Raw genomic sequence first — 26,141 nt, 5'->3', positions numbered from 1 at the left:
TAATATTTTTTATAACAATAATGATTGTTTTAAAATTTAAATTTAATATGTTAATATTTAATATTTTATCAATATTTAAGAACATAATATTATCATTTTTTATTAATAGTTTTAGAGTTAGAAAACAAAAAGTTTACTTTTTAAAGTTAAGAGATCAGAATAAAATCTTGTGTAAAATTAAAAGACTAAAAGTATACTTTAGACTAAAAGGATGAACAAGAAATGAAATGACTCACATACCCTCATCTTCCTTTATTATCTCCGGTGACATGTGCCAACTTGGAAAATTTAGCTAGTAAGGGTTAGCTGTTTCGTTCGTTTGGTTCGACTCTTGAACAAAATAAACCAAATCAAGTCACAATTCAATTACTCCTCTATTTTTTAATATAAAATTTATTAATTCTATTTATAAGACTTATTTTATATGTTTATCAATTTTTTTAAATTAATCCATTGATATTTTTCCAATAATAATCAAATAGGACAAGAAAAAAATTAAAAAAATGCTTAGAGTATTTAAAAAAACATATTATATTAACTAATTTAACTAGCATTTTTAATTGATTTAAATTGACTAATTTAACTAATATGTTTAGGCCTCATATTAACTATAGGAGGAATATCAAGTAATTTAACAAAATTTTGACCTGCTTGGTTTGAGGCCGGATTGTAATTCATGATTTTTTTTTTTGCCTGAATATTTTTATTTCAATTTATTTAAATCATCTCAATTTGTTTGCCCACAATCTAAATCATATTCAAATGGTTGGCCAAAAAATCATACTCAAATGAATATATTTTTATAATCAAATTTCAGCGGTTAATAAATTGAATTATATTCACTCTTCAAAATAAAATTATATATTACTTATTTTATATCCTGTTTAGTTTCAATTTCTCATTTTATTAAATTTATCCCTTTTTGTTTAATTAGTTTAACCGATTAAGTCAATATACTACTATCAGGAAGTTAACATATTTATATAATTGTCTATAGTTGGTAATTTGATTATGGTATTAGGATATTTTAATAAAAAAGCGTAAAATTATTCAAAGGACCCACTTAGTGCCTGTTTGGAGCCACATTTAAGTGGCTTTTAAATAGCTTTTAGGATTAAAAGTACTCTTAATATGTTTGAGTGCGTTTAGAAGAGTTTAAAAAATTAAAAGCTTACACCAAAATCACATACTTAAACCAAAGCTAAAAATTACAACTTGTAGTGTTAGAAAAGTGAAGAGAGGGAAACAAAATGTGAGTCTCATTTTTTTTACTCGAATAAACTCACTTTTACTCAATCATAATCTAAATAACCTTTAACCAATCTCAATTTTATAAATTAACTTTTTTAAACTCCAATCCAAACACAATTTACTTTATCTAATTTAACTTTTACCCACTCTTATTTTTTCTAAAAATCAAATTAAAAATAAGCTACTTTTTCTATTTCCAATCCAAAATAGCCCTTAATCATGTTGAACTATAAAAGTCGTACACGTATCCGGAAGTCACACAACATCCACTCTATGAGCACCCAAATCTAGCGCTCTGTACCATTTTATTTTTCCCCTCTCAGAAGTTGCTTTAGGATTATTGTATCTCACTATCTCTTGTCATTTAGCCTCTCATGCTGCAACTATTTACCGACTCCTGCACGTCTCCGGAATTCCAGTGTTCAGAAAGACAAGTGCGTCAAGGAGCACTCTCAGGTCGGCTTCAATTTGGTTCGTGTAAATGATGGCCTTGAAGAAAGGGGGTATACAACCTCCAGAACATTGTGAATGAATCCTTTATCATAAACATTATTTTGGACAACTTCCACGTCCTCCAATGGCGACCTTCGTAAGAAGGCTCTCCATTTGCTCAGCAAGGGCTTCCTGTCGCTCATCCCACTTATACTAGCTCTTAGGGCTGCAGCACTGGCTTTTGCTTCATTTAGCTTCCTCTGCCAGCTCATGTACTCCTGCCACTTGAAGGTCTGTGATCCACAATAGAAACCAATGAGTTCATTCGAGCTTTCTTAAACTCAGTGGCACAAATAAATGCACGAGGTTTTCCAGACAAACAGATTGCCAGACATTTGACTGATGATAAAATATTGTGGAATATTTGCACACTCACGCAATCACAAAACCAGCACAAACAGTATATATGGCTCCACTTCATTTATTTTCGAATAAAATTCACATGAAACCTGAGTAAATGCAAGTATTGAGTACCATACCCCAGTCAATAGCCAATACTCTATGAAAAGGTCAGAGTATCAAAGCCTCACTATCAGATTTGGCTTGTACTGATAAATAATATAATCTTAAATGTAAAACAAAGACAAGGAAGCAGAAACAAACACAAATAGAAGGAGAACGACCAATGGATCAGCGAAAACTGACAAGACCACCTAGCCACATTCACCATGGTATAGTAGAAGTAGGCTCTAAATCCTCGTCCCATCAGAAAGTTTGCATGAAACCAGTGAACTTCCCAAAAGCATGTTATACAATTCTAGAGGCTTCAAGCTTTAGCCCTACCTAATCAGGTTCATCTTACAAGACATACAACCCCATAGGCTGAAGTGGAATTAATCTGATCATGTCAATTAAAACACACATTCGGGTATTTTTATGACAAAGTTCAAAATTGTTCCAACAGCCTAAATGAGTCTAAACAGCATTATGCATCTTTAGCTCATCTTATGAAAATGATCCAATCCATTCTTTTATAAAGGTATCATTGCACATGGAGAAAGATAGTTGAGAGAAGAGGCAGAGAGGACCTCATTGGTGGTGGTATTGCTGAGGCAAAGCTTTGCATGGTAACCAAAAAATCCAGACAATAGCATTCCAACAATTGCAAGGAACACCGCAAGTAGGATCAGCGTATGGTGCGATCCTAACAACCACTGTGTGAAAGCAAAAGACCACTAGACATTAAAAAAGAGAGTAGGAGGTAAAATAGAAACACATACGTGTAATTTGACACATAAGAGTCAACATGTCAACAATTAGAAAGTGCAAGACGTAAAAACAAATCCCTCACCTGAGCAATATGCGGAGCTAACCCAGAAAAGAATTTTCTATTCCATAGTATACTGCAAAATAAACAAGAGATAAACCTCAATATTAATATAAGAACCAACTTATTCATATGATTGATCTAACATTCAAGACAGCTTCACCTGTAAGAATATATAAAACTCTTAATTCTTTTATTCTTCCAACTAAAACCAATCCAATGGCAACGGTTCCATACAAGCATAGAAGGAAATGCCTACAAGACACCAAAGAATCGCATAAGATAAATAGAACTAGAGATGAAAAATGCATAAACTTTACCGTATATGGTTAAGCTAAAGTCAGCAAAGTAACTAATAGAAGCAGCAGGAGACAGGAAGCATCAAGGAACCTCTTTAAGTCATTTAAGTAACTCAGGCAGCACAAAAGCCTGAGCCAGATTATAGATTGAGGGAACTGAAAGCCCCAGATCGAATTCAAATAAACAAGAATCTGCCAGAGTAGAGGTCTAAGCAGCTTAAAATACAGAAAATAATCAAGAACACAGAAACACATGATAAGAGAAAAAAACACCTTCCTGTAGCCTTTGAGAGGCTAGACTCTAGAGTCTCTCCCACAACACTCAATTTTTTTAACCCCTTGGCCCTCAATGAACCATCACTCACCAATATTTCCCAACTGACACCCCCACCGGGGGGTGTTCATGACCCATGTGACGTAGTTACAATGTTATCTCTCCTTGCCACTCATGCGAACCTCCCAAACTATTATAAGAGCCTTGAGTTGATCAGAGTGATGTAAGAATAAATGTCACTTATTATAACATACAGATGATTCTAATGAACTAAGCATAACACTTACCATAAAAGAAAAGCCATAAAATACCGGGTGTTTCTCTCCCCTATGCAATTATTCTGCAAGCAAAACAACCTTTAGTACAACAAAAACACAATAGAGGATGCTTTACAATGAGAGACATCAGTAATCTTCAAGTGGGAGGATTTCTAGATTACCAACCATCCATCCACAATGATGGTCAAAGCGTGCCACACAGCGGTCACATATGCTGCAGTGCTTAGACCTAGCTGGTCTACATCAAGATTAAGATCCTTTTATAGATATACTTGATCAGAGGCCAGCAAAGATTTTACAACAGAAGGGAAATAACACTCACTTCTGAATTTTACAGGTTGAACATTCTTTCTCAGCATAGATGATGTTATCATAGGGGTATGCAAAGAGATATTGAGAAACATTGTCAGAATTTATTGTTCCTGGATCAGAAAAGCTGGTCAAAAGAAAGAGCAGAATTCCAACAGCAACTGCCAACAAGCTCGTGTACCTAAAAGAACATATAATGTCTAACAAAATTCATGATAGAATGAATAATGCTGAGATAATCATAAGAGTTAAAATAACATTATTGGCTCTTTGATGAAATACCTGTGAATTTCACTTAAATAGTAGCCAGGAATATAGGCAAAGGATGATTTGACAATAAAATAATACGTTATGCCGATTATCCCAAAATATAAAATCTGCAACAAACAGAAATTTGTTAAGATAATTAACATAGTCATGATCACCAAATTAAGAGGCGAAAAAAAGATCAGGGCTTCGAACAAAAAGGAGTGAGGGAAGGAGGGAGTAAAAGAAGCACGGTCAGTCAACTAGCTAACCGAATATTAATGCTATTTCAATACATTTTCCATTAAGAAAAGTGAGAAGACACCAGGGACCTATCACATGCGGGAAGAGTTGGTTACGATGGTACTATGATTGAACTTATTGAATTCGTAACAGTTGCTTTGATAGTATCAACCCTTCCTGCCATTCAATGTTTTATTATTGTGCCATTTCCATGTAAATTCTTCTTGATTTCCATCTCACATAGAGTCTCAGCAAAATGGGAAGTTTAGCAATTATAGAGATGCTATGTGGGATCGACACTTATACCCAGACCCAGCAGTGTTTCTTTCGCAGAATTCAGCCAAAAGGAAGTTGCTCACCAGATAGTCTATAATGGATTCGCAGCTCCACAATTTTACCACATCGGAGCCCTATATATCTAACGTATTACAATAAAAAGTTAAAGCGCCAAATGTCTTACTACGAATTTCTAACAAAACCAAACTCGGACCTGCAGGCGAGAAAAATTTATATCCTCTATAAAACTTATTCATGTTTCTTCTGCTCCTCGGGGCCCTCTGGACGCACGCAAGGGGAGATAATCGGATCTTTCTATAAAACTCCCTACCACAAAGAAGGAAGGATTTGTTCCCAAGACAATGCTATGACACAACAGCTAAATTAAGAAAAAATTTCGTCGATCCGCAAATATCCAAGTTCCTCGAAATATAATACCACCAAAAAGTTGAACAAAATAATTGTAAGTGGTAACCCTTACTCCACCGTACGAGTCCAGACCCCGAACCACAATAATAATGACCCTTCAAGCAAGAAGAAGAAGAAGCCGATCGTTTCAAACTTCGGGTCATACAAAATTATGCAGACACGCTCAGGTGACAATTGGTTTACCAACCTGCAAGATAGGGTTGGGTCTATCGCAACAATAATATTCCACAGAAAGAACAGCATTCGAGCACTTGGAACCGAAAACGGCCCCAACGAAGCGGCTGCAAAGGATGTTGCAAACCAAGTAAATATGAAGTAAAATAAAGAGAGGTGTGGCGGGGAAAAAAATGAAACAGGGCGGAAGGAGTGGGAAAAGAAGAGAGTACAGGAAGTAATCGTAAGCGCCGAAAGTAAGGAAGAAGTGCATGCGCTCGATGAAGGTGCCCTGAAAGATGGGCCATTGACCGCAGAGGAAGGAGACGACAACGAGCAGAGTCACCAGCACATAGCATATTAATAACCACTGCACGGCCATCGCGCACAGATTGGTCGGCTCACAAGTCCACTCCTTCTTCAACTAAAGTATGCGTCTCCAGAGTTCTCTGTATGTCTTCCGACGCCTGCCTTGCCGTCTCACGACGGAGATCAATTAAAAATTAGTGGATGGGAGTAAGAAGAGCAAAAGAACTTAAATGAAATTATCAGAATAAAGATATTCCTTTTTGTTTGGTCCGGGGGGTGATGGATCAAATGTCAAAATGCTCGTATAATGTTATGATTTCTTCAATTAAACCGAAAAGGATAATAATTTATTTCTCTTGACGGCACCTTCGATTAATTTGATGCAGATTCGAAATTAAATAGTTGAACCAATGCATTTTTTTTATCATTTATTATTCACATGATTGGATTTGTTTCGTTTTATTTTACATGATTTTAACTTGTTCCTTCAAATCTTGTAAGCTTTTTATTCCAAAAAAAGGAAAATCTACATTTCTGGTTGAGTGTGCAAAATGGAAACTATTTTATGTAGTCTGCTATCTATTCACTATTGTGTTGTGCCTATCCGATCGCCTACCCTCCCCCCTGAGCGATCCATCCATACATAAGACCTTGCAACAGAAGTAACTGAATTGAATGAAATTGCCTTCAGCTGCAACTACATACAGACACAATTTCAATCACATATCTGAGACATCAATGGAATTCTCTATGACTTCAATGCAGGACCCTACAGATTTTCCCGAGGACATGGCCTCAGCAAGCTTAGCACGAGCTCCTTCATGTCGACGCAAGAGCAGGACCGTATTTAGCACAGACCATCTGACTTCAGAATCTGCTTTCTTCTGCGTGAAGCCCAGACTTTTAAGCAATGAATCCAACTAGCATCATTAAAAATAAAAAGTCCTATTAGTGGTGTTAATGCCCTTTCTTTGGTCAGCTCATTAAGTAGTAGTTCATGACTGAATAAACCTTTCTTATGTCATCCAGACCTCCTTCAGCGATTCCATATATAAGATACTCGGTTGCAACACCAGCCAGGGCTATACATGAAAATCTGTTTAATGTCTGACAATATAAAACCGTCAAAATGTATGTTAACTGCCAAGTAGAAGCAAACTAATTAGCAGTGAAAGTTTAGATGTCAATATGACAGTAACATACAGTAGCAGATACTTTTCCCGTATTAACCTGCATGACATGAAAGGAACTTATAATTAATAACAGATGGTTGTTAACTCAATTCAGTTCGTAGGAATACAGAACGCAGGACAAACAAATAAACGAATGACCAAAAGCCAGATGTGTAGGACTACTAATGGGCTAATGGCCGTTCCCTAATCAGTTAATCATTTCCCGCCTCCTCACTTTCTTGGCGACTTCTAAAGCAAGCAGATGGGGAATTAGAAGAATAAATAAAGCAACCTACTTCTTCAACAAACTCCAAATCCACAAAGGCAGTCCCTGCTTGAACATTGAGAGATCCCTCCTTCTTCAGAGCATCCAAGCTAGTAAGTGTATATCCCTTGGGAAGAATTCCTACCAGATAGGCGATTAAGAAATGACCGGCTTCATGCTGCATAATTAATTATTTTGAGGATTATCCAATGCTCATAAGTACTATTCTACAGGATGAGATGGGTCGACGAGTCTGACTTGAATGACCCTGTTGTGGTACTTCTGACTGAAGGTGTGACCAACTGTATCAAGAAGCAAGTTTCCAAGTCCTCCGTAGAAAGAGACCTACATAAACAACCAAATTGATATGACTGTAGCATGGTCGAGAACGAGAGAATCTTTCCATTGTGAGTTGACACATGTGAGTTAACCAGCATGAATGTAATGTCTGAGGAACAATTATTTGATGAATGACGGATATAATGCATTGTCCCCATTTTGATCACACAAGTTAGGTCAATGGGGCTATATTATCTCAAATAAGGGAAATCCATATTCATTTGATTTGTCCCGCCAAATTACAAGGGGAAATGAATCAATTTCATTCGAATTGTAAGTTTATTACCGAGTCTAGGGTCCAAAGAAATAGCAAACCCAGCGCAGCATAGAAGACTTCTTGCGGGGTAAGTCCAATGGCATTCCATGCAGCAAGCCCTCCCAAAATAGCAGCAATCTGTAGATTTCTTTCTATAGAACCAAGAGTTGCATCCACCGGTGATAATAGAGACGGTGCTTCTATTCCATTCAACCTCAATTCATCCAAGGTGTAAAGTCTTTGAGGCACCTGCATTCAGATACTCAACGCATGACGCAGACCTCAATCTGTCCTGACAATATTTTCAAGGTTTGACATTTGGCGCTATGTTAGGGAAATTTTACAAATGGACAGAGGACCGGATGTTGTTAGAACCAAGTTATTTAGCACATAAAGAGCTATGAGAAGCTCCCTTAGATAAATCTGCATATCACCTAACCCCGCCTCCGTTTTTGCAAGATGCCGAAGACTACCAAACAAAAGGCAAAGAAAGAAAATGACAGAAACTATAAAATAGAACGAACAATATCAAAGCCATTAATTAGGACTTCTTCCAAACTGCAGATGACTGCTGTTTTCAAATGCCAATAGGGCAAGGAAAAAAGAAATTTTTAGACAACACAGCATCCCTTCTGAGTTTTGATTTAAACCGTTTCAACTAAGTTGACAGGAGGTAGCATCAAGCGTAGGAGAAAGATCAATTAAACCTCAAAAGAAACTTGAAGAGATTCAGAAAGCACAAAACCTGCCTTGCTGCACCGAAACATCGAAGCCCACCAGGCTTGCCCTGCAAATCCTTGACAAGTGCGAGTGCAGCTCTATCATCCCCATTTGCAAGTTCCTTGTCTAATTGCTGGAGTAATTGTCGCCGCGAAACCCCAACTTCAGCGGAGCATCTTGCCCTTGATGCAAAGGCCTTTAGTTTCAGTCGCTTGGGACATGACAAGGTCACACCCACATACTGCAGAGTACCCATTTGATGAAAAGCTTATTTACGAGGAAATTACTGTCTCATGTCCAACATCGGAGTGTTTTCTCCGGAAAAGGTTGGAGGCGAGTATTTATAGCATTCTGTGTTATCCACAGAATAAAGATCACCAACTGTCCGCCTCATCCAGGAAAAATAAAAAAATACAGACTATTTTTTGACTAAAAAATACCGATAGAGTCATCGCATTTTAGACAAAATACAGAAATAATATTGACGAAGGATGATCACGCGATCCAAAGCAAACAAACGACATCGTTTTAGAGCAGTCATTTGCCTGTAATTACTGATTGGCGGGGGATGTTCGCGAGTTGGTTCCAAAAATTGCTTCTAAAGAATTTTTTTATGTTAATTAATTAAGACAATTTTCACATACTTAAAATTATTATTTTTAAAACATTTCTACCCAATTCGACAGCTAATGAACATGCGTATTTGCATCAAAACCCATGGGCTTGAACGATTACAACATTTCGGCCCCATAAAATGAACCATTCACTTTGAACTCCCATTTTCCCTTGACTCGGTACAGCGAATTTTATCTATGCCATTGCCATTTAAGTTTTTGATGATGATTTATCAGGCTTCATTTACACTCATGGTACCGCAAAGATGTCACACTGTAGCCGCCTTTCTCCAAGGCGCACTTCCCAGCGCCTGATTGGACAACCGGCCGAAGTTAGAACGTTACTGATGAGCCCATTTCGAATTTACATCGGCCTTTGTTATGCTAAAAAGCTTACAACATGGAGAACCGCATCAGAGCGCATCGCATTGGGCACACGCAAAGAGAAGTTGAAAATCATAGACTTTGCAAAAGGATCATCCTATTAATTGAGCTTAAATTTACTAGAGGCTAAGTATTGTAAGAAAGAAAAGCAAAACAAACATGTGCTTTATAACTACAACAAAATGGAGGGAGGGCTAGGAAACTCTTAAAATTCTTGAGATGCAGATCCAATATCGCCCTTCCCTTGACCCATCTTCTTAGGAAGCAAAGTCTGGTGAATATTAGGTAAGACGCCTCCATTGGCAATGGTCACAGACCCCAAAAGCTTGCTAAGCTCCTCGTCATTCCTCACTGCAAGCTGAATGTGCCTCGGAACAATACGGTTCTTCTTATTGTCTCTGGCAGCGTTTCCAGCGAGCTCTAGTACCTGAACATTCACACCATTATCAGCAACCAAACCCCAGTCTTATCAAATAGAGCCCGCTTCCTAAAGAAACCCACGAACTAAAACTAAAGGAACCGATAACAAAAAAATCGGATCATAGGTGCCTAAGCCAAATAATAATCTAATTAAACAAACCTCAGCAGCAAGATACTCGAGGACAGCAGAGAGATAGACAGGAGCCCCGGCACCGACACGCTCAGCGTACTTGCCAGCCTTGAGGAAGCGAGCGATCCTCCCTACAGGGAACTGAAGGCCGGCCTTCTGCGACCTTGATACCGACTTAGAAGCCTTAGGTTTGCCCCTGCCACCCTTAGTCGTACCACCGGCGGAACTCATGTCTCACTCCGATCGAACCCTAACCCTAGAGTTTGAAGAGTAGAACGTCTGGAATCCAGAGCGCAATTGCAGGGAGCTCGTGGAATGGGTTTGTATAGGCCCCGAGACTGGGCGCTGATTGGTCGATGGTGAACCACACGGATTGCCAGCCTGGCATCTATTTTGAGATTCGCGGGAAATTGCGTTTTCGTTTTCGAAAATTTGCGAGCCATTATGTTCTGCCTGTTCAGGAACCGGGAATGCGCCGCCCACACCACCGAACCGACCGAAGCACTGGCCTTTTTTTTTTTTTTTTTCATTTTTCACGTAATAAGGGAAAAAAAAATCACCGATGCCCTAATAACTTTAATGCTCTCGGTCTACAGACACTTTTATTACTATTTTGATTATATTATAAAATAAATTTTATATTTAGAATTAAAAAGAATTAAGTAAAAGAAATGTATTTACTCTTGAAAAGGTTTTGTCTATGGCATAGAAAAGGCCTCAATCCTCCCTCAACCTTTTTCTCTGCCCAGTTAGCGGCAAAATTATATTAAAAGCTTAAGCACCTATTCGGCAGAGTGAAAATTTTAGGTAGAAAATGAAAAATTACATATTTTTTGAATTTGACATGTGGGCCAGTTTCAACTTTGAAGAAGGCAAACGAACGATTGGTTCCACTGCTTCTGGGTGGATGCAATTTCTGAAGTTACCAAATTCCAACAAACTTCAAAAAAAAAAAAAAGAAGTACTATTTCGCTGACTAGAGAGAGAAAGTTAGAGAGAAACGCTCTGAGTGTTTTTCCATGGAACTGTCTGAGCAAAACCTTCGGACACTCCCCCCGGATCGCCCTATGGGTGTTCCCCAGGAGAGTGAAGAAGGACAGGAAATAATACCGAGCACTTATGAGATGGAGGGAAATAGGCAATCCTTACTTCAGACCTTGGGACAGGTTAATGAAGAGGAAGCTGGAGTGAACTTGGAGGTAAGGGGCAAAATGCAACGAACAGCTGGAAGTTTTACTGGGGAAGTTTCACTGGCTCAGAGAGAGGAAGACTGGATGTTAGAAGAAGATGGGGGGATGTATCCAACACAACAGCCGGGGATCTCTTATCGTGAGGCTCTGAAGCCTCGTACAGAATGGGAAAAAAAGCGAGAACAAGAAAGAGAACAAGAAGAGCAATGGGATGGAAATCTGTTGATGTTAAATGCACAGGAGCTCATGGAAGGAGTGACTATTACTGACACAGAAAGGGGCCCAAGGCTTGATTTTTCTGAAAAAGAAAGAAGGAGAATGGAGATGAGGTGGCAAGATTCCCTAATCATCAAACTTCTAGGAGGAACTCTGGGATTCATGCAGCTTAGGAGAAAGGTGAAGGCCATGTGGGGAAAGTCTAGAAATGTCGACCTCTCAGACATAGGGAATGGCTATATGATAGCCACGTTCCAATCTCGGGACGACTACTTTTTTGCACTCGAAGGAGGACCCTGGCTTATAGCTAATCACTACCTAACAGTGCAAACTTGGAAGAGAAATTTCAATGTGTGGAATGAAAAGATACGTAAGATAGCGGCGTGGGTTCGTCTTCCAGGACTGCCAGGAGACTACTATGACAAGAAATTTTTCTATAATCTGGGTAACAAGATAGGCACAACCATCAAAGTGGATGAAATGACTCTCCTAAGAGCAAGAACAATGTATGCCCGTATGTGCGTTGAAATTGATCTAAACACTCCTCTGCTACCCTCATATACAGTAGATGGAAATGAGTTGAAGATTGAATACGAGGGCCTCCACCTTATATGTTTTTCATGCGGTAAGTTTGGGCATGACATAGACCACTGTCCATTGAAGAGGAAGCCGGAGACAACAAGTCAAGAACAGATGAATAGACAAACACAACACGCCGATGGGGGTATCAATCTTGCTAAAAATCCGGCAAACTCCCCAGGGAAGGTTTACGAAGACTGGATGATGGTGCAGGATTCAAGACGAGGACGAAGAAACACTGCCAAAGAAGGAAAACAGATCGACGATCAGAAAAAAGATGCCAAAATGCATACCAAAGTAGGTCTGTCCTCGAGATTTGCGGTTTTGGAGTCCGAGGAGGATAGTATGGAAAAAAGGGAGGAGGAGCAGAATAGTAGGTGTCCTTTGCAGGTGATAGCAAACAATGGAGAAAGGAATGGGGAAAAGAAACAGGATCAGAGTCGTACAAAAAAGAAGAGCTTCGGAATTGAGGAAGCCTCGAAGAATGGAAAAAAAGGAGGGAAAGATGAAAAGCAAGGGAAGGTCAACTTGGAAAAGAAAAGTGATCAGAAGGGGAGAAAAGAAACGGATCAAGAGATGAAAGAAAAAAGTAAAAGTTTGAATAATAGGGAGGGAAAGAACATGGGCTCGATAAGGGAGGATAATCATGGGCCTCGAGAAGGAAAAGAGGAGACAAGGAAGAGTTTAACCCAGCAGGGCCCAACGAACCCACATGGACATAGTCAACAAGACCCAATGGACTTAAGGGGAGAGAGTCAAGAGGAGAATATTATGGCTCACTCCCTAGAAAGTCTGCCTGAGAAGAGGAACGACAATATGGACCTTGATGAAGGGAGGCCCCCAGACCCAGCAGAATTAAAGGAGACAATGGGTAGCTTAGAAACTGAAGGATTGATACAGCCGAGTAACACAGAGGAGAAAGACCGAATAACGGTCGAGGAGGAGAGCCAACCCAACAGCGTTGGAAGGAGAGAATAACCAGGTGTTAGTTCCTGTTAATTTTGGCTTGTTTTTTCCATGATTATGGTTTGGAATACAAGAGGAGCGGCCGGAAAAGATTTCGGTCTTGCTCTAAAGGAAATAAGAAGGAGATATCATCCGAATATTGTTGTCTTATTGGAAACAAGATGCAGTGGGAATATGGCGCAGAAAGTGATTAAGCGTTTGGGGTTCAAAAAACAACTCCTAGTAGAAGCAAATGGCATGTCTGGGGGAATTTGGATCCTATGGCAAGAAGATGAAATAAAGATCAAAATGCTTGAAGGGAATAGACAGTTTTTGCACTGTGAAGTGTCCGGGTTGGGAAGAGATAGTTGGTTGTTCACTGCAATCTATGCGAGTCCGAGGGAGCAGGAGAGAAGAATTATGTGGGAGAAAATAGAAAGTCTTGCTAAAGGAATCTGCAAACCTTGGATGTTAGCAGGGGATTTCAATGACATAAAAAACCACCAAGAACAGAGAGGAGGTGTGGGTATAAATGATAGAAAATGTCAGAAATTTTGTGAATTTATCAACTACTGCAATCTAATAGATATGGGGTCTGAGGGTCCAAGGTACACTTGGAGAGGACCAATTATAAGACATGCCAGTCGTATGTATAAAAGGCTAGACAGAGCTTTATGTAACAAGGAATGGAGAAGAGAATTCAGCGAAGCCTTTGTCAAAATAGGACCTCGGATACAATCCGACCATCACCCACTATTGATCTATCTGAGAGATGAACGAGGCAGCAAGGATAAAAGGCCCTTTAGATTCGAGGCAGCATGGCTAAAGCACTCTGAGTTTAAACAGTTCTTGAAAGCTTGTTGGGTGGGATCAGGAGAAATATGGCAGCAACTGTCCTCACTAACGCCAAAGCTGAAGCATTGGAATGAAAATGTGTTTGGCCACGTTGGTAAGAAGAAAAGAGAACTTCTACGAAGAATAGAAGGAATACAAAAAGTGATACAAAGAAAACCACATGATCACCTGGAGGCCCTAGAACTACAACTCAAAGAAGAACTTAATGAAGTACTAGAAAGGGAAGAAGTCCTCTGGTTTCAAAAGGCTAGAACAAAATGGCTCAATGAAGGGGACAGAAATACTTCTTTTTATCACACAAAAACAAATATCAAGAGGAGAAAGAATAGAGTCACAATGCTGAAAGATGAGTCCAATAATTGGGTTGAAGGTAAAGAGGAGGTGGGGCAAATAGTGAATAGATTATTTAAGAAGTTGTTTCAAGAGGACAATTACAGCAGGCCCTGGATACAAACTCACCACTCTTGGCCACATGTGTCGGGGGAGGAATGGGGGGAAATTTCAGGAACTATTACTGATGATGAGATAAAACAAGCAATGTTCTCAATAGGGGGATTCAAAGCCCCGGGTGAAGATGGCTACCCAGCCTTGTTTTTCCAGAAAAACTGGGCGATAGTAGGAAACAGTGTGTGCCAAACAGTAAAGAACTTGTGGGAAAATGTTGACAGCCTAAAGAAGGTGAATACTACCCTCATTTCACTTATTCCAAAGGTTGACAACCCTGAAAAGGTGAACCAATTCAGACCAATCTCCTTATGCAACGTCATTTACAAGTGTGTCTCCAAGATTATTGTAAGAAGACTGAAGAATATCATGAACAAGGTAGTCTCACCTTTCCAAGTTAGCTTTGTACCTGGAAGAAATATCCATGATAACATTGTTATTGTGAATGAGATGATACACTCAATGAGAAGGAAAAAAGGAAAGAAAGGATTTATGGCAATTAAAGTAGACCTGGAGAAAGCATATGATAGAATAAGCTGGGGATTCATGGAAAGGGTTCTGAAGGAAATGGGATGCCCTGAACATATGTCACAAAGAATTATGGAGTGCATTCACACTTCTTCTACCCAAATTCTGTGGCATGGAGAAAGACTTGAGGAGTTGAAGCCGTCTAGAGGACTAAGACAAGGAGACCCTATTTCTCCCTATCTCTTTGTGCTTGGCATGGAAAAACTGACACATATAATCCTTGATAGAGTGAGTGCGAAAAAATGGAAAGGAGTGAGAGCAGGCCGAAATGGCCCAACCATTTCCCACATGATGTTTGCAGATGACCTAGTTTTGTTTGCTGAAGCTAACCCTAACCAAATTGATATTATTGTTCAGTGTTTGCAAGTATTTGGAGAAATTTCTGGACATAAAATCAGTGAAGAAAAAACTCACATTTACTTCTCACCGAATGTGAGTATGCAGATCAGAAAAAGTATATGTAACAGGAGCAAATTCAAGCAAGTGGACAATTTGGGCAAATACTTGGGAGCAGAAATCTCTTTCCCCAAGAGGCGTAGAGATAAGTACAAGACAATTGTGGCTAAAGTGCAAAGACGGTTACAAGGATGGAAAGCAGCTGGTCTCTCACTTGCAGGAAGAATGACATTGATCAACTCAGTGACCTCATCAATGGCACTCTACCTTATGCAACATGAGCGCATGCCGCAAGGAGTGATTGAGGATGTAGAAAAAGTACAAAGACAATTCTTATGGGGGGAGCAAGATGGAAAAAGAAAATGGCACCCAATTGCCTGGAAATCAGTTTGCAAACCAAAAACTGAAGGGGGACTTGGAGTGAAAAACCTTTCGACAATGAACGAAGCATTCCTACTCAAGTTACTCTGGAGGATTTATGAACAACCAAACGAGCTATGGGTCCGTGTGCTTCAAGGAAAGTATGGTAAACAAGCAGCAGAAAGGGGGGAGTTTGAAGCCAAGCAAGGAGACTCCAGGCTATGGAAAGAACTGGCGAAAATGAGAGAAATGTTCAAATCCAACATAGAGTGGAAGGAACTAGAACAAGAGAATAGACTTGTATGGAAGTCAACAGATGATGGAAATTTCACTACTGCTAGTGCGTATAAATGGCTAAGGAAGGAAGAGCAGATATCAACATGGAGTCCTTGGAAACAAATCTGGAAACTACAGGTTCCCGAACGCATCAGAACATTCATGTGGTTGACATTTAATCAGAGACTACCAACTAAAGCAATAACAAGTAAGTGGAATGGTAGCTCTGATACATGTGAACTTTGCCATAGTACTCGTGAGGATTGGTTACATACCTTGAGAGACTGCCCCCAAGCTAAACAAGTGTGGACGGCGCTTGAATGGCAGAAGCACGACAGACTATTTTTCCAAGTGAATGGGAGAACCTGGTTGAAAAGAAACATCAGCAACAGGGGGAAAAAAGTGGAAGATTACAATTGCCCAGAAGTTTTTGCTATTGGGTGCTGGTTGATTTGGAAATGGAGAAACCTCCAATTACATGATGAGGAGTTCGTTCGTCCTTACAATGAAGCTGAAGCTATCAAAAACTACTTAAGGAATTATAAGAACAAAGAAGATGCCACTACAGGAGTAGAAGGAGGAGGCGAGATAAGAATGATATGTTGGAAGCCACCAGAAAAGAATTGGTGCAAGCTGAACTCCGATGGGTGGAGCTCACATGAGGAGCAGGCAGGATGCGGGGGCGTAATAAGGGGAGACTGTGGAGAGTGGTTACAAGGGTACTCGATCAAATTGGAAAGATGCACAGTGCTGGAAGCAGAACTATGGGGAGTATATGAGGGACTCAAACTATGCTAGAAACTGGGAATGAAGAAAGTGGAAGTGGAGTGCGACGCTTTGCAAGCGGTCGAGGTGATCAGAAAAAATCTTCAGGGACGAAGTGAAGTAAATCGACTTATCAAGGACATACTCCAAAAAGAATGGCAAGTTCGAATTAAACATGTGTTCAGAGAGGGGAACAGATGTGCGGATAAAATAGCCTCCCTCTGCACGAGGCAAAAGGAGCATTCAATGATTTGGATAACGCCTCCGCGGGTTGTGCAGGAGATTCTTAAGGAAGATCTGGCTGGAATAGGAGTTCCAAGATATGTTGTTAATACTTAGTTTTTGGGCTTAGCCCGCTTTTGTCACCAAAAAAAAAAATTCCAACAAACTTCGTTTGGCTGTGCCTGGGATCACGTTTGGAGGCCTTTTGATTTAACATTTCTACAATCTGATGTTTGGGTTTCAAATGGATTTGGATAGCATGAGAAGTGTTTTTAAAAGATATTTTTTCACAAATCAAAATAAACTCCTCCACATATTTACTTTCTATACTATAAAATCACTTCTAAAATCATAGTTTGGTTTTTACCTAAACACGTAAAATGCAATGAAACTCATGAATCTCGCTTTTAACGCTGGGAGAATAACGGTGCAGTTTGGATTTTGCCAGAAAAGACGAAATTGAGGGAATAAACGGATGAGTAAACAGCCAAAAGCTTTTGGTATTTATTTTAAAAATACCATGTTTGTATGATTTCTGATATATATTTATTCATTAAATATATTTAATTAAGTATTTTTAGTATTTTTTTAATTTATTTCAAATAATAAATTATTTTTATTTTTAATATTTTTTTTACAATTATCACATTATATGCATATAATATTAAATATGTATTACTCTGCTTAATAAAATTTATATTCTTTTCTGTCATTTTATATCTAAATTTATTTTTTATTAATCATTTAAATAAATTATATTTTTTCAAAATAATTTTTTTATAAAAATCAATTCAAATATAAATTACATTACATATCTAATTTTTATCTAATCTAACTTCAGATTGAAAAAAAAAAGTTACCCAAGACACACTAATCCAAACACACCTATACGTATGTCAAAGATGTTTTGGGTATTTTATATTCATGATGATTAACAAGTTACTAACAGCGATTCTCCTCAAAGCTCAAGAGAAGACTACGAGCTCGTTTTGGTTGTTGACTATAAGCATGTTTAATATAAGTCGAGATAAAAAAATTTCTTATACTTACTCGTCTGTAAACTGCGATTAAAAACTGCTTATGAGGTATTTTAAATGGCCCTGTATATTATGAAATTTTGATTGGTTCGTATGCCACATTTTTCTTCAATAACAGTGACTACTTTATTGAAATTGCATTAGTCTGACAGATTAAAATTTCAATTAAGTTAAACTATAAAGACAAAAAACTGGGCAAGCGACGCCTTTCTCTCGCATTCAAGATTTTAAACCGATAGGAAACAAGCAGTGTTGAACCAAACTGTCAGGGACCGTGCGGAGCTATTTAGTGCTTGTTTTTTTTTTTTTAAGAATATACCGCTACACAACAAGGATGACTGATCACAGACAAACTTATTTTTTTTTATCTTTAAAATACTTTATTTTTCTATCTATAAATATAAGTCATTTTCAATATATTTCATACTCATCAATAAAAATTTTAGATTTTATCAACTCTTATTTAAAATTCATAACTCTTTAATTTTATTCTTATTTGATATACATTATATTTTATATAAATAAAATCAACATAATAATAAATAAAAGATAAAATTATATATGTATATAAAAAAAATTTCCTGCTGCCTTATAAATAGAACATAAAAAATGTTCTTTATTTCTTCCATATAAATAGAAGCAAACGAATAACATAAAATGGAACTGACATCCGCATCATAGATGCATGACACAGTTTATCAGACGTATTGCTATTTACGCCACAATTTAGTTTGTTCCTCTAATGTGATGCTGATAATTCAACTGATAATGGGCAATTAATGTCGAAAGAAAGGAAGGTTATCATCCTTTTTTTTTCCCTTTCAAAAATAGTACCATCAGCGTCAGGCAAGAACTGGAAAATCTTCCGGTCATCCCGTCCAGTATACCTTTTCGGCAATAAGAACTGTTTTTAAATGGCCATTTTTAACTGAAAATTCCAAGGTCTTTTGTTTTTTTTAATGGCTGGCAACCAGAGAAAATAAGAAGAAAAATCCGAGCTTATCTCTAAAAATCAGAGTCTTTTTTTTGTTGGGTCTTTTCAAGTCCTGCATCTCGATATATGCGTTTTTATCAAGGAAAATCAATTCGTGCAGTGCCTGGGCACACTAAATCTGGAGCAAATTGGGGTCTAAGAAAATTGCTAAGAAAACGAAACCATCTTGAAAATAGATGAAAGTGCAAGACGACAACAAATCTCCGACACAGTTGATAAACCCATCTCAAGGGGAACCAAAGGAGAAAATGAAAAACAGAAGGGGCGGGACTTGTCCTGGGTACTCACAGTGACCCTTCGTCAGTTTCAAGGTGTAGAAACCGATCCGCCGGTGGCTGAAAGTCGCTGCTGCATCTGCGATTAAGATAAGCAGAGAAATAATATCACTTGAATTCAAATGCAGAAATGAAATACATTAACTTTGCCTGTGACACACTCCTAGGCCCAAACCCCCTTTACCTTGAACAGAGTCTCAAGCCTGCCCTTCACCGAGGAATACTCTTGTTTTGCTTGTTGCAAGCAGTTCAGACACCTGAGAAAGGCTTTTCTAGTCAGCAAAATTACGTTACGCCACATGCATGTTATTTCACGGAATTCGTATTATGTTCGAACATGGGATGGTCAAGAAGCTCTCACCCTTCTACGTTCTGCATCTCGCAGTAGTTTCTGAAAGTAATGCAAATTCTCCCAACTCGCTGTGCTCCAATGCTGTGTTATTTCAGATCAAACCCAATCATCAGTCCAGTGATTTAAACAACCATTACAGCAAGAGACAAATTTGCCACATGAACAAAATACCTGGAGCTACTGCCTTTCAACTGGTGAACTTGGGCATCCAGTCTTTTAAAATCAGTGTTTTCCTGGCTTCTGTTTTATAGTAATTAATATTGAACGAGCAAGTTAAGGACGATACATAGAAGAACAGAGAAAAGAAAAAAAAAAAGAAAAGAAGCAGCATTTGATTCAAAAGCATAAAAACAAGGAATTGTGGTGTCAGAATAGTGTATGGGTTCGTACAGTCCCTTTGCCAGTTCATCAAGCAGCCTCTCAGCTTCTTCAAAGAAGAGAGATACCACTTCTACTACAAACTGTGGGTTGCTTTCATCCTGAAGTTGCTGGAGCTGGATAAATTGTTCATCTAGATAGCCCTTTGCAAAGCAGAAAACAGATGGAAAAGCACAACAAACAGATTATAAACTCGCCATTATGCTTCCCAGATAGTGTTGTGGTATTTAACTGAGCAGGACATCATACTTACCTCTTGAAATAGGGAGGCGGTATAATCAACTAGCTGCCTCTGCAACTTAACCGCACCTTCCATTGCTGCCCTCTCTGTGTTGAACCACTGACTTTAGATCTTGGACAATCAATCCTTCTTTTTTCCGCTCCCAAGTTTATATGCCGCGAGTTCTGTTCTCTGGACTGGTAATTACTGATTCCGAGATAGAGACTTGGTAAATGACCAAATGTGCTAACCTCTGATGGGGTGTTTTATACCAAAATTGAGTTTAAAACCAAGTGTTTTGTGGTGTTTCTGTTCCTCAAATATTATTTACGAGGAACTTCAACCCTATACCTAATATTTGGGAATGCAGGATCCAAGACTCGATGTCACGTACCATCTTATCTTGGGTCATTTTCATTCAGTAATTATTGCTTCTTATTCCAGTGCAGTTATAGAGGTAAAACGAATAAATATAAACAATTTACAAAATCTTGGAGATGATCTTGAGATTGGCCCCCGGACGACAAATTGAAGCCGTCAATTATGGTGTGACAGTCATGTTTGTTCTCGTGCCAACTCACTGCACTTGCTTCATTGCTCCTTCGAGAGAGGCCAAATAACTCCATTGTCATGGAGCTAAACTTCAACAGGAAATAACCCAAAAACGACATCCATTACTGTTACATCGAGTATCCCAAGATATTTTCCTTCGATTTTTGCGTCTTTGTAAAGAGACAAATGAAATGCTAGGACAGTGGAGAGTGAGTTAAAAAGAACGTGGTAAATCCTTCTATCAACAACAGCAACTAGGCGTGGTACAAGATTGCCTCAAGGTTATTCAAGAGCATGTCGAGTTATTACCTTGTGTTACCTGCTGTCGCTTTTTTTATTGCTGTCCCATTATATCTCACGCCCCTGTGCTTTTCTATCATTTCTAAGATTACCGCTGACGCTTTTGTTGTAGTTTTTGCACCTGTCCACGTTTGACTGGTTCATCTCTTGAAAACGAGAAACAATTTACCATAGTTAAAAGCAGATGTGTGTGTGTGTGTGTGTGTGTGTGTGTCTTTATTGTGTCTCGTTTCTTTCTTGGTGGCTGCATATTGTTTTTCTCTTTGGGGGCGGGAATCAAATTATTGGGGAATCGGAGTGAAAATCTCCTGGAGGGGGCCTGGAGGTGCTTTTACACACGTGTCACCAGCTTAGACGTTTCAGTAGGAGCAATCTGTGAACAGTTAGAAGGTACTCGTGCTCTAAGTATGCACGAGTTGTCTCTCTGAGCACCACGGGAGATAGAGGTCGCTTAGACGTAACTGTTGCATTTATACCCAAGTCAAATGCGAAATGATTTTTAGTTGGGGAAAAAAAAACAACGACACTTCAAATTTTTTCTCTGGAAACAAATTATATAATTATAATATCGATAACATTGAAAGGAAGATATTCATAAGAGGAGAGAGAGATGGAAATAACTAAAAATCTTGTTTGATGAGTTCAAATGCCAGATTGAGGAAGGGAGGAATACAATCTCAATGATAAAAAGATAGAAGACCTGATGAACTAACATGTTATCACTAGTCATTGACGGTCGCCTCGCGAAAGTCATCTGGGCACGTTTATTTTTATTTTTGTATTATTATCAGCACTCTACCAAACGTAAAAATACAAAAATATTTCATTTATTTCAATCTCATTCATATTTTTCTTTTTATGCTGTCCAAAGGCAAGAACAAGAGCAGACAGTAGTAAGTCTTGGGCGGGCGTCTCTTGGAGCCACAAAGAAAATGGCACTGTATCACAAAGTGTGATCTTAGCTGTTGCCACCAGAATTTCAAATAAGGATGCTGATATCGATTGGAATAAGTTAAAATGGAGCATCGGTTGCCCCCATCAAATCACTTGATTGCTTTCGCTTTCAAAGGTGACATTTTTCAACGGTGGGGTACCGCAAGAACGTTAATGTGCCAATGACTGTTTCTGCACACACCATTTATTCAGACCTCGTTCATGTTTCAAAATTATTTTCCTACATCCCCACATTATTTCCCGCCAGAGTTTAGGCAATATACATTTTCATTCATATACATCGACTTTGCTGTAGAACATGAAGCATTTATCCGACTCCACAGCACTGCATCAGCTTAATCAAGGCAACTGGAACATCGTTTTCCAACTGTTCAAATTTTCAAGAATTTTATGCACTCAAAATTGACGCGTTTTGAACTTTGGGCAAGAAAATCCTCAGTTTCTGGATGCAAAATGAAATTGGTCAATACCAACTGTGCATGGAAAAATGGCGCTAATAAAGATTACGGGCTGGACGCTGGATTTGAAATTCAGGAGAAGGAACCACCTTTTTCAATAATTAACCAAACTTTACATAACTGAGTTATGCGCTACCCACATATTACTGCAGAGGTTTCGATGCAGCAGTTATGTGAGTAGCATATTCATACTGTCATGTACAATTCACTTCATTTTCAATGCACAAACACTATAAAAAGCCAGTCTTTACTCTCGTAAGAAACTACCAATAGCTGACTCGCTCCAGATTTATGTACGTCATCTGAGTACTAACAATCACAGCTCTCAAGATCCCAGGGCAATCTTCTTGTGTTGATTGAGATCATTTAGATACTTGGTTGAGTTGTACTCTTGTGCATCCAGAAGCTCTTGTGAGTATGTTCTAAGGAAAGACCGCCTCCGGCTTGCATTTGTAGGTTGCCTCACAAAGTCATCATCCCTTAGCAGTATTGCAGCCTGCTCCCCCAACATAAAACATGAGTTCATGACAATGTCATTGAGCAGGATCTGAATTTGAATCAAGCAGTTGTAGAAATTCAACTTTCTAGGTTATGCACTTGCCTGACTCATGCAGGGACGTAAGACAGGAGAGTGCTCGATACACAAAGATGCGGTCAAAATGACCCGATCCATCTGCTCACGGTCAAAGTTGTTGTGAAGACAAGGATCAACAAGGTCCTTAATATTATTATCCTCAACCAAAGGCTTTGCCTACAAGGAATCACCATGAGTCAAAGTTTCTCATGTAAGGACAATAAGATGATGCAACATAAGACAATCTTTAGAGAAAATGATTTACCCATAATACAACACTAAGCTGATTTTGATCCACAGCTGGACGCCCAGTTATAAGCTCCAACAGTATAACCCCAAAAGAATAAACATCAGTTTTCTCGTCCACCATACCATGCATGAAATATTCAGGAGCAAGGTACCTGCCAGGCAGATAGAGAGAGGAGGATATCATATCATTTATTACAACCTCAAACTCTGGAGTAAATTGTTTTTTAAAATTTTGCTGCATACCCAAATGTGCCTTCAAATTTCGATACATTATGGTGGGTGCATTGTCTGGGTAACCATTTTGCCAGCCCAAAATCACAAATCTGGGGAAAATCTCATCTAATCATGATCTGATAAATTAGATAAAAGAGAGATGGTTCATGTTGCTACCTTGATGATGTAACTGTTTGAGAACTATTCTTAACATTGGATATTGAAAACTCATAAAAAAAACAGATAAAAATACCACCAACCAAAAAGCCACTAATTTGAAAGATAGCCCCTTGGTAGGATTATAATTCATACGACTGGCTACAAAACAACTATGGCTTTATGTGAAATCGTAAGAGCATGATGTTCATGATTTAATATATCTCTATGAATGATTTTCATGTGACAATTCTCGTGAAGGCAAAGGAGGCCAAAGAATGAATATGTGTAGCCTTTTGAACCTGAGGTACCAAGGTAACAATCAATGCATAAAATTTATTTCATCATTCCATCCAAGAAAACACAAAAACTACCTGTGGCTCGAAGCTTTCAGTGAGCAGGATATTATCTGACTTAATATCTCTATGAATGATTCGCCTGTGACAACTCTCGTGAAGGTACAGGAGGCCATTGGCTACGCCCAGAGCAATCTTATATCTTTTACTCCAATCTAACTTGTTTTTACTTGGACCTGAAATAGGTCAGCAAGGAATATAAGAAGTAATTGATTAAATCCACCTAAACAGCAATAGTTCACCCACAGGGAAAATGCAGACTAGCTACAAACCATGAAGGAGAGATCCTAAGCTTCCCAGACGAGAAAGTTGGAACACAAGGTGCATTCCTCCTACATCACATCCAATAAGCTTTGCAATATTGGGGTGGTCAACATGAGCAATAATGCCTAGTTCGGATAGAAAGCTTGCCGTCCTCTCGTCTGGAGTCCCTTTAGTCAGACTCTTGATAGCTACTAGACTCCCGTCTTGGAGACGACCCCAGTAAACTTCAGAATAGCCACCACTTCCAATCAAATTTTCTGCAAAAATTAAAATTCTGTAAGAATATCCATTTAGATAGGTAGCACAGATTTCCAAATGAGTACTTTTCCAATCAAATTATGCTATACTTGACTTGAGTAGGGTAAAAAATAAAGGGCTTAATTCCAAGAACAGACTACGGACCATTACTAAAATTGTTGGTTGAATTTCTCAATTCAGAGAGTGTGAAATTCACCAACGAAGATCTGAAGTTGTATACATTAGTCAAAACAGGATCTTCTCCACTGCTTTTGCTTTTCCCTTTTGGTATCGTTGGCACACCAAGAGGAGGGAAGGAAGCTAGACGCTTCATTGATCTCTTTTTCAAATTTTTGAAATATTTGCTCCAACTAATTTGTGCCTTGGACCTTGAACAACCGTTCTCCATTTCGGATGATTGTAGACAAGAATCAAAATCACGAATGCAGGCTTCTAACACTCCTCTAGGAGACGAAACATCTTCTTTCTCTTTCTCCAGTTCAAAATGTCTCAAGTCTGACAGAGGATTGAAATGGTATTAGAGGCAGACAAAAAAAAAAAAAAAGAGTAGTTTAATCTTAGGGGTGCAAGAACCTTGGGCAGAAGTGGAGGAACGAAACAGAGAGCTTCGTTTTTTATGTTTGACTAAAGGAGCGTCATCCGCTGGGACTACCTTTGTTTGGTTGACGGAATCCATTTTATTGTTCCTGCATAAAGAATACAATCTCAAAGCTTTAGCAAAGGAAAACAACCTATCCCTGTAGTTGTTTACGCGCATTTGTTGCCTTCTTGTCCATAGAGCGGAGGATTGAAGAAGTGTAAAAATATAACAAAACAAAACTTGAAACATAATTCGCTCCATTACACACACCTGCGTGCAACTGATCATACTAACTAGCCAAAAACGTAGAAAATACTAGCAAAAACTCAATCAGGTAAATGCAAAATGTACCTTTGAAATTATGAAGCTGAGAATTATGGGAGTGATAGAGTGTGTTTAGAAATTATGAATTGCACAGAAACCAGAGAAAAATAACGTGCTTCAGATTCTTCAATTCCCTTTGGCATTTGGCTATCATGCGAATACCATAAACCGGCAGCCCGAAGCTAAGACTCGGTAACTTGCCAGGTTTTGATAAAGATTTGCTTCAAAAACACGCAAAACTTCATACTTTCGAATCATAAGTAGCATTAACGAGAACTTGCAGATTCATAACTCCTGGGTTATATATCTGCACAATCCGCGATATCGCACCAATCATATCAACATCAGGGAAGAAAGAAATAAAAGAGGAAAGAGGTGCATGTAAGTTTTCCCCCATTAATAAGACAAAACCAAACAATGGAACGTAACGGAGTCGAAAGACAGAGTCATACCACAAGCACCCAAAATTATGGTCACATGTCACCATCATTGGCCATGAAAGCTCACAACTTGCACAATAAGTAAAACAAAGAAGGAGGTCAATGTGGTAGAGAAAGCCTACGGATAGAACGGTCGCGCTATCTTGGCCTCAACGGTAAAGGTGTCGTTTTTTCTTTTCAAATCTTCTTCTGGTAAAGCTATCGATTTTTATGAGCTACGAAATCAAATGATTGCAAAACCAGGGATGCTGAACGCAAAAAAGCTTTAGCATGTCTTTGACACGCACCTGCTGCCGCTGGCCTGA

The 26,141-nt window shown here is 38.7% G+C and overlaps 4 protein-coding genes and 1 pseudogene across 4 annotated transcripts; all 5 read right to left on the bottom strand.

The window, feature by feature from the left end:
* Positions 1-1,436: 1,436 nt before the first annotated feature.
* LOC114749165 (probable protein S-acyltransferase 17) lies at positions 1,437-6,109 on the bottom strand (annotated as a pseudogene).
* A 268-nt stretch (positions 6,110-6,377) lies between these two features.
* LOC114749167 (uncharacterized) lies at positions 6,378-8,903 on the bottom strand. The gene is made up of 7 exons (XM_028937659.1): positions 8,604-8,903; positions 7,889-8,107; positions 7,522-7,608; positions 7,295-7,441; positions 7,030-7,056; positions 6,838-6,933; positions 6,378-6,746 (listed from the first exon to the last, which is right to left on the bottom strand). The coding sequence occupies exons 1-7, from the start codon at positions 8,832-8,834 to the stop codon at positions 6,546-6,548; spliced, it is 1,008 nt and encodes a 335-aa protein (XP_028793492.1). The 5' UTR covers positions 8,835-8,903; the 3' UTR covers positions 6,378-6,545.
* A 745-nt stretch (positions 8,904-9,648) lies between these two features.
* On the bottom strand, positions 9,649-10,431 carry LOC114749164 (histone H2AX). Its single transcript, XM_028937658.1, has 2 exons — positions 10,157-10,431; positions 9,649-10,003 (listed from the first exon to the last, which is right to left on the bottom strand). The coding sequence occupies exons 1-2, from the start codon at positions 10,355-10,357 to the stop codon at positions 9,782-9,784; spliced, it is 423 nt and encodes a 140-aa protein (XP_028793491.1). The 5' UTR covers positions 10,358-10,431; the 3' UTR covers positions 9,649-9,781.
* An 8,808-nt stretch (positions 10,432-19,239) lies between these two features.
* On the bottom strand, positions 19,240-20,260 carry LOC114749170 (histidine-containing phosphotransfer protein 1-like). The gene is made up of 6 exons (XM_028937664.1): positions 20,192-20,260; positions 19,951-20,081; positions 19,732-19,800; positions 19,570-19,641; positions 19,393-19,465; positions 19,240-19,287 (listed from the first exon to the last, which is right to left on the bottom strand). Exons 1-6 carry the CDS (start codon positions 20,252-20,254, stop codon positions 19,240-19,242), a joined length of 456 nt encoding a protein of 151 aa, XP_028793497.1. The 5' UTR covers positions 20,255-20,260.
* A 2,382-nt stretch (positions 20,261-22,642) lies between these two features.
* On the bottom strand, positions 22,643-25,505 carry LOC114749169 (receptor-like cytosolic serine/threonine-protein kinase RBK2). Its single transcript, XM_028937663.1, has 9 exons — positions 25,424-25,505; positions 25,066-25,178; positions 24,637-24,987; positions 24,243-24,491; positions 23,989-24,146; positions 23,489-23,568; positions 23,262-23,397; positions 23,024-23,173; positions 22,643-22,921 (listed from the first exon to the last, which is right to left on the bottom strand). The coding sequence occupies exons 2-9, from the start codon at positions 25,166-25,168 to the stop codon at positions 22,748-22,750; spliced, it is 1,401 nt and encodes a 466-aa protein (XP_028793496.1). The 5' UTR covers positions 25,169-25,178; positions 25,424-25,505; the 3' UTR covers positions 22,643-22,747.
* Positions 25,506-26,141: the final 636 nt, after the last annotated feature.

Source organism: Neltuma alba, unplaced genomic scaffold (assembly GCF_004799145.2).
Source record: "Neltuma alba isolate B1F8T4 unplaced genomic scaffold, ASM479914v2 tig00005967_pilon, whole genome shotgun sequence".
Classification (NCBI taxonomy): Eukaryota; Viridiplantae; Streptophyta; class Magnoliopsida; order Fabales; family Fabaceae; genus Neltuma; species Neltuma alba.
The sequence above is the reverse complement of the archived record's forward strand: the minus strand, read 5'-3'. Positions and strand labels throughout refer to the sequence as shown.